At 46.7% G+C, this 8,734-nt stretch overlaps 1 protein-coding gene across 2 annotated transcripts in view; it reads left to right on the top strand.

Annotated features, from left to right (window-relative positions):
* Nucleotides 1-8,422, top strand: part of KCNK13 (potassium two pore domain channel subfamily K member 13) — a 114,834-nt gene extending 106,412 nt beyond the window's left edge. Inside the window, exon 3 of one of the 2 annotated variants that reach the window (XM_013978363.2) lies at nucleotides 6,711-8,422. In XM_013978363.2, the coding sequence (XP_013833817.1) occupies nucleotides 6,711-7,603 (893 nt within the window). In that variant the 3' untranslated portion in view covers nucleotides 7,604-8,422. The remainder of the gene's footprint in view (nucleotides 1-6,710) is intronic. The other variant, NM_001244596.1, reaches the window with a different exon arrangement.

Below are 8,734 nucleotides of genomic sequence, written 5' to 3' on the forward strand. Positions count from 1 at the left end.
TTATTGTAGTTTTGATTTTCATTTCTCTGATAATTAGTGATGTTGAGCATTTTTCATGTGCATGCTGGCCATCTGTATGTCTTTGGAGAAATGTCTATTTATTTCCCTTGCCCATTTTTGAATTGGGTCGTTTTTCTGTTATTGGGTGTTTGAGCTATTTTTGTATATTTTAGAAATGAAGCCCTTGTCAGTCCTGTCACTTGCAAATATTTTCTTTCAGGGCATAAGTTGTCTTTTCATTTTGTTTATGGTTTCCTTAGCTGTGTAAAAGCTTAGATTAGGTCCCATTTGTTTATTTTTTACTTTTATGTCTATTGCCTTGGTAGACTGACCTAAGAAAACACCGATACGATTTATGTCAGAGCATGTTTTGCCTATGTTCTCTCAGGAGTTTTATGGTGTCATGTCTTATTATATTTAAGCCTTTAAGCCATTTTGAGTTTACTTTTGTGTGTGGTGTGAGAGGGTGTTCTAATTTCATTGATTTACACGTGGCTGTCCAGCTTTCCCAACACCATTTGCTGAAGAGACTTTTTCCCCATTGTATATTCTTGCCTCCTTTGTTGAAGATTAATTGAGGTGTGGGGGTTTATTTCTAGCCTTTTTATTCTGTTCCATTCATCCATATGTCTGTTTTTGTGCCAATACCATACTGTTTTGATTACTGTAGCTTTGTAGTATTGTCAGAAGTCTGAGGGTTATGCCTCCTGCTTTGCCCTTTTTCCTCAGGATTGCTTTGGCAATTCCAGGTCTTTAATGGTTCCATATAAATTTTAGGATTATTTGTTCTAGTTCTGTTATATATAGGTAATTTTAATGGTTACTTTATTTATTTACCTACTTTTTTGGCTTTTTAGGGCTGCACCCGAGGTATATGGAGGTTCCAGTCTAGGGGTCGAATCAGAGCTACAGCTGCCGATCTATGCCACAGCCACAGCGACATGGGATCCAAGCGGTACTGGTGACCTACACCACAGCTCATGGCAATGCCAGAGCCTTAACCCACTGAGTGAGGCCAGGGATCAAACCTGAATCCTCATGGATACTAGTCAGGTTCATTAACTGCTGAGCCCTGAAGGTAACTCCTTAATGATTACTTTTATTTAGGCATGGCCCTATTACCTGACATTTAGGTTGCTGAAGATTTTCTTTATTAAAAGTAATGACAAGGAGTTCCCATTGTAGCTCAGCAGTAATGAACATGACTAGTATCCATGAGGATGAGGGTTCAATCCCTGGCCTTACTCAGTGGGTTAAGGATCCAGCAGTGCCGTGAGCAGTGGTGTAGGTCACAGATGTGGCTCAGATCCCACATTGCGGTGGCTGTGGTGTAAGCTGGCAGCTGCAGCTCTGAGTTGACCCCTCGCCTGGGAACTTCCATATGCTGCAGGTGTGGCCCTAAAAAAAAGTAACAATAGGGTGAACATCAGTGTACATAATTATCCACATTTCTGATACTTTGGGGGGTATATTCCTAGAAATAAAAAAAAAAGTATCTCTAAGATGTCTGATACATATTCCCAAATTGTTTTCTAGACAGTTGATGCCAATTTATATGTCTCCATTGCAGTGTTTGAGATTTGCTGCTGCATCTGAAGGTACTCTCATAACACATGGCTTTTTTTGCCAAATGTTTCTAGAAAAAAATGATGATTGCAGTCTACAAGACACATATGCCTAACAAATCATCATAAAAAGTGGGACGAGAGACTTAAAAGATACACTGCATGGACCTTGTTAGGATTTGGCTTCATACAGATGATCTGTAAAAATATATTTTTGAGGCGTTCCCGTCGTGGCTCAGTGGAAACCAATCTGACTGGCATCCATGAGGATGCAGGTTCAATCCCTGGCCTCGCTCAGTGGGTTAAGGATCCGGTGTTGCCGTGAGCTGTGGTGTAGGTCACAGACACAGCTCGGATCCCATGTGGCTGTGGCTATGGCGTAGGCCAGCAGCTGTATCTCCAATTTGACCCCTAGCCTGGGAACCTCCATGTGCCATGGGTGCAGCCCTAAAAAGACAAACACACACACACACACACACACACACACACACATATTTATATATATATTTATATATTTGAGAGACTCGAGTATGGAGTGGGTATTATTTGATGTTGAGGGCTTAGTGTTAATTCAGTTAGGTGTAATAATGGCATGGTGGTTGTATTGGGGAAATCAAGTCCTCGTCAGTTACAGATGCATCATTATTAATGGATGAAATGACGTGCTATCTGAGATTTGCTTTTAAAAACCTCCAGCAAATAAAGGGGGTGGGATAAGAGGAACATGATTGGCAAGATGTTGACAATTGCTGAAACTGAGGCTTTATTGTAGTATTCTCTCTACCTTTGTGGATGTCTGAAAAATATAACACAAAGCTTTTCAGTTTTTCACCTTAATTTTTTAAGAATATGTAGTTCACAGCATATGCATAAAAACTGGGAGACAGCAGGCCTGTTCACCTGTCTTCGTGGTCTAAGTGAAGGGCCCTCTTGGGGTTTCCCGGGACCCTGGCAGTGCCTGGCTGCTTCATGTCTAGCCCCAAGGACACCAGGGAGCCCGATTTGGTCCCAGGAGCTGCCTTAGGGGTTACAGTCACCTTCAAACAGATCTGAAATGGTCAATGGAGCTAGACCGAAGTAGCCTGCCCGGCGAGCTCCCTTGGCCTCCAAAACAAACTCGCACGCCCTTGATCTCCAATCAGGTAGCTCACCTACTCCCAGGCTTGAGAGTTGGACACAAATCAGATGACTGTGAGCTTGAAGCACAGGGAAGAAACTGTATTTTGAAAAGCACCCCTGTTTCAGTTTCACCTGTGTGCCTATGAAATACAAGGAAGCCGAATGCACGGCGTGCCACAGGTTTTAAACTGATTTAATAACATCACTTGTTGAAAGAGGCACACATACACTCAGGAACATGTGTTTTTAAGTGAAGATTGCAGGGTTTCAGCTTCTGGTGTCAGCCAGTCCACTGATGCAGGGACCAGGTTTGGCAGCCACTGCAGCCTGGGTGTCTGTGTAAGCATGGGACTTAGACGCTTGGTTAAGTCCCCTCCCTCAATTCTGTTTACAGTGTGTACACCTGACAGTGGCTTTCTCACAGTGTAGGCAGGTAGAAAGATCCCAGGCCTGGGAGACAGGACAAATCTAGGTTCCGATTCTGCTTTCACACCTTTGGGCAAATGACCGGGCTTCCAGATTCTTCTTTTCCTCATCTGTTAAATGGGACTACAGACCAGTAATTAATACCCCCTCCCCAGCACGAGCATGAGGAGTTGTTGGTACCTGGCAGAGGGCCGGCCTTTGATAACGCCTGTGTCCTTTTCCTCCGCCAAGGAGAACACGGAAGCTTATTCTTTCTAATCCACAGTATCCACGATGCTTAATATTATGGGGCTCAAAAAACTGGAGATTTCCTATGAAAACACCTGCATTATTAGCTGACACGCTTTTAAGCTCGCAAAGTAGTAAAAGCTATGGAAACTCCTTTAACTGCCAGCATGAGAAAACTGTCTCCTGTTGCTTCTCGGAACATCACCACATGCATCATCTTCTGTTATTTTTGTTGATTGAAAAGATGGCAGTGGAGTTCCCTTCGTGGCTCAGCAGTTAAATGCAACTAGGATGCATAAGGATGCGGGTTCAATCCCTGGCCTTGCTCAGTGGATTTAAGGGTCCAGCGTTGCCGTGAGCTGTGGTGTAGGTTGCAGACACGGCTCGGATCCAATGTTGCTGTGGTGTAGGCCGGCAGCTGCAGCTCCAATTCAACCCCTAGCCTCGGAACATCCATATGCTCCAGGTATGGCCCTAAAAAGCAAAAAAAAAAAAAAAAAAAAAATGTCAGTGATCAGGCAGATATAATGGATCATCAGAAGTCATGGGTCCTCCTTTTCTTTCATAAAATTGAATGCTTTCAAGCCAAACAAGAAAGAATCTAGAGATTTTCAAGTCCCTGGAACATGTTGCAGAATCACCAGAAGTCTCATTCATTGGAAGAAATCGGTTATCACGCTTATAGGCTGTGACGATTGTCACCACGCATCTGTGTTTGCCCCTGGCCTTCATCCCAAGCGAGCCTGCCCTCGGGACCCTGAAGCCAGCATACCTCCATCCTTGACTCTGGCCCTTGACTCACTATGCCTTGCTCTGTAGACAGCAGGTTATCTGTCCCAGCCTGGATGCTGGGCTCCCGGAAGCTGAAGACCTTGTCCAGGTCATCACTGTGTGGCCCAGACACCTATAGTGCTGACCCCTCAACTTAACAGATGCTCAACAAATGATTGCTCTTACCTTCGGCTGAGAGCCCCTCAAAACTCCTGCTTCTCTGCCCTCCAGCAGGAAAATCATTAAGTCCCCTTGGGGTTCTGAAAGGAAGCTTCCATGAAGGAAAACTTTTGCCCACTTGAATATTGTGTTACACAAGAATGTTCCCTGTTGGCAAATGCCTCCCCTCACCCTCCACATATACACCTGCTATTATTTCTGGGTCTTCTCCATTTTCAATGACTTTCTCCACTTTCTGGAATGTCATCAGCCCCAGATAAACATTTCTCCTTTTTCCTGCATGTTGGCTCAGTTCAGTATCAGTGAAAAGCACGCAGTGCTCCACTGGCCTTTCAGCTGTGGGGCAAGGGCTCCAGCTCTCCTTTTTCTGGCTTCTTAGTGCAGAAACATTCACAGCCTTTGCTGGTTTCAGGAATTCACTGAGCCAGAGTAGGTCCCCCCATGTCCTTAGATAATCAGGAACTAATCACTGGACACCTTTTTCACCCCTCAGTGTTCTTTGGACTGGATTAAAAAAGACACTGCTGGGAGTTCCCATCATGGCTCAGCAGTAACAAACCCGACTAGTATCCATGAGGATGCAGGTTCAATCCGTGGCCTCGCTCAGTAGGTTAAGAATATGGTATTGCCGCAAACTGTGGTATAGGTCGCAGATGTGGCTTGGATCCCGCGTTGTGTTGGCGTAGGCCAGAGGCCATAACTCCAATTCAACCCATAGCTCCGGGAACTTCCATATGCCGCAGGTGCCACTGTAAAAAGGAAAAAACAGGGGAAAAACATGGAAACATGGAGGTTTGACTTGAATAAAAAAACTGAAACCAGGGAGGCATGCCTATTACTTATTTTTTGTCTGGAAAGTTTTTTTGTTTTGATTCTGCTTTGGGCTGCACCCACGGCATGAGGAAGTTCCTGTGCCAGGGATTAAAACCTCACCACAGTTGCACCCTGAGCCACAGCTGCAGCAACACCAGATCTTTAACCCTCCACACCACAAGGGAACTTCCAAGTACTTATTTTTTGAATGGTGTTTATTTTCAGAGGAACTTTGATGCCCTCCCCTCAAACAAATCAGTCTTATCATGTTTACTGCAGCATTTGCTTGGAAGGAATCAGGTCCCTCAGGCTGGGCTGAAGCTTAGAGCCCCTTAGTGAGAAACACGGAGGATATCACTGCTTTTTTCCATTTCTCTTAGTGACGTCCGTCGTCCTACAGTTGGTATTCTTAGCAACATTAGGGGTAGAAAGGTCAAGAAAGTCAAAATTGTGAACAGCAAGAGACAAAGGTGAGAAAGACATTTTATATGTTCTCCAACTGTAATAACTGATACCTCAGTTTTTACTCCCAAAGCCTGAGAATTTTGTTTAAAAGAGGGGAAAATCTTGAGCAAATTGTTCATTTCCACGCATACTGGCATCTGCTGTTTCTCTGCCTGAAACATCACAGAGACACACGTATGCACATATACACACAGATGCATGCACACACACAGGCTCACACACACACACACAGATGCATTCATGCATACACAGGCACACCACACACACAGATGCATGCATGCACACACAGGAACACAGACACATGCACACACAGAGATGCATACACACACAGGTACACAGGCACACACACACAGGTACATAGGCACACACGCACACACAGATGCATGCATGCACACACAGGTATACAAGCACATGCACACACACAGATGTATGCATGCACAGGTACACACCCTCCTTGCCTTGCCTGCCCTAACTCCCATTTAGCTTTCAGGTCTGCCTGGTTAGTCTTCCTAGACCCCAAGTCGGAGGTGAGTTCCCCTCCGAGAAGCTCCCATAGGACCCTGTACTTCCTTCAGCACAATACTTGTTGCAAGATAGAAACCACCTTACTACATTAGAGCTCAGTGAAGTCAGGGACCAGATCTGTCTTTTTCCCCAGTCCTATCCTCTACTCCTGCCGTGGCAGCCAATAAGTGTTTATAGAATAAACGAATTCTGAGGAGTCTCCGTAAGACGTCTCTTTGAGAAGCTCTCTGAACAATGTCTGTTGAGTATGGTTGTTCAGGTCGTCTGCTGTGTAAGGACGTCTGGCAGAATCGAGAAGGGGAGCTAAAATCCAGCCCACTTTCTCATCACCGAGCCATTGTCACTGGCCATATCCATTGTCCATCTGGAGGAAGAGGTGCCTTTTTCTGACTTGCACGGTGACATCATACGGACTTTGAGCAGCCCAACTCTGAGCAACACTTAGCGTCTTCGAGAGGATTCTCCCTCCCAGGCCTAGAAAGGCTAGGATGGGGGGCTTTATGGAGGGCTTTTATGAAACGCATTCTTTAGGTCTCTCGCCAGCCGTCGAAGCCAAGACCCTGACCCCATTCATGGCGGAGGCCTCCCTCACTCTCCTCTGGTTTTTGTCTCCTGCAGGCTTTGGGATGACAACTCCAGTGACGGTAGGAGGAAAAATCTTTCTGATCTTTTACGGCCTCCTTGGCTGCTCCAGCACTATCTTGTTCTTCAACCTCTTCCTGGAGCGCCTGATCACCGTCATCGCCTTCATCATGAGGTCATGCCACCAGCGGCAGCTCCAGCGCCGGGGGGCCCTGCCCCAGGAGAGCCGGAAGAACCTGGGGAAGGGGGAGGTGGACAGCCTGGCTGGCTGGAAGCCCTCTGTGTACTACGTCATGCTGATCCTGTGCGTGGCCTCCCTCCTCATCTCCTGCTGCGCGTCTGCCATGTACACCTCCATGGAAGGGTGGAGCTACTTCGACGCGCTCTACTTCTGCTTCGTGGCTTTCAGCACAATTGGTTTTGGGGACCTCGTCAGCAGCCAGAACACCCAATATGGTAGCCAGGGCCTCTACCGCTTCGCCAACTTCGTCTTCATCCTCATGGGCGTCTGCTGCATCTACTCCCTGTTCAATGTTATCTCCATCCTCATCAAACAGTCCATGAACTGGATCCTGAGGAAGATGGATGGCGGGTGCTGCCAACAGTGCCAAAGAAGACTCTGGCAGTCCCGGAGGAACGTGGTGATGCCGGGCAATGTCCATAACCGGTGCAACATCTCCATAGACACGGATGGAGTCGTAGAGAGCGACGCGGATGGGCGGCGGCTCTCGGGTGAGATGATCTCCATGAAGGACTTCCTGGCGACCAACAAGGTCTCGCTAGCCATCCTCCAAAAGCAGCTGTCCGAAACGGCCAATGGCTGCCCCCACCAGACCAGCACGCTGTCCCTGGACAATGACTTCTCCGGGGGGGTAGGGGCCTTTGCCATCATGAACAACAGGCTGGCAGAGACCAGTGGGGACAGGTAGGAGGAAGGAGAGAGCGGAGATGGGGGGACTGTCACCCAGCTCAGCCCTGCGCCCTGCCTGGGGTCCCTCTGGAGCTGTCCTTTCAAGCCTCCAGCCCAGCTTAAGAAATCTCATCTTCTCATCTGCAGCCAACAGCCACTTTCCAGGGCTGCGAGACCCTGCAGCCTTGATGCCTTTCTCCTCGTCTGTATTCTTTAAGTCTAAATTCAGTCTTTTAAAAAATGAACCACAAGAGCAGTCATGAGACATGACAGCGTTTCTTTCCTCATCTTGCTCTGGGGTCTTAACTGCCTCAGAGAGGGAGGCTTACTTAAGCCTTGATTTCCTGCTGCTCTGTTCTTCGCTTGGAAGTAAAAATCCGGAAGATGCTAATTTTCCGCAGGGAACTCTGAAAGGCTGACAGCACTGCCTCTCTTAGTCCCTTCCAAAAAGGGAGGGTGAGAAATGAATGAGAATGTGGCTGGGCTTTCTTTTTGCTGGGCTTCCTTCCGAGCAGATTTGTTCCTGCTGCCTGGACTAGGAAACCAGCTGTTCCCCTTTGTACCTGCTTTTCTGTTTTTGGTTTATCCTTTCTCTTATGTTTAAGATCTTAAAGCTTGACTAAGGTGTCTGTGGGACCTCAGTGTGGTAAGAAAAAAAAAATTAGCTTCAGGCCTTTAAACTATACCAAGGTGGTGGGAAGGAATGTAGCTTAATGTGTTCCCTTTGAGTGAGCAAAGGGACCACTTCATTTTTACTGGGGCTTGGGGCCATGGCAAAGATAATGACTGACTATTTATTAGAATTGAAAATTTAATAAAGCCTCATTTTATTAACAAAGCTTACGCGAGTGCTCATTCAGGACGTTGAGGGGGATGCTTAATTAAACTGACATTTGTTGTGCTCAGAAAAAAAGGAAATGAGACATGAACCTTTAGGGATGTGAACATCATCTTGGATTCTTGGCTGGAGAAACATTCTAGACCAGATAATGAAACTTGACTTCTCAGAGTTCCCCTTGTGGCTCGGTGGTTAAGGAACTCGACTAGCATCCATGAGGACATGGGTTCAATCCCTGGCCTCGCTCAGTGGGTTAAGAATCCAGCGTTGCCGTGAGCTGCGGTGTAGGTTGCAGACGCGGCTCAGATCCCA

Source organism: Sus scrofa, chromosome 7 (assembly GCF_000003025.6).
Source record: "Sus scrofa isolate TJ Tabasco breed Duroc chromosome 7, Sscrofa11.1, whole genome shotgun sequence".
Lineage (NCBI taxonomy): Eukaryota > Metazoa > Chordata > Mammalia > Artiodactyla > Suidae > Sus > Sus scrofa.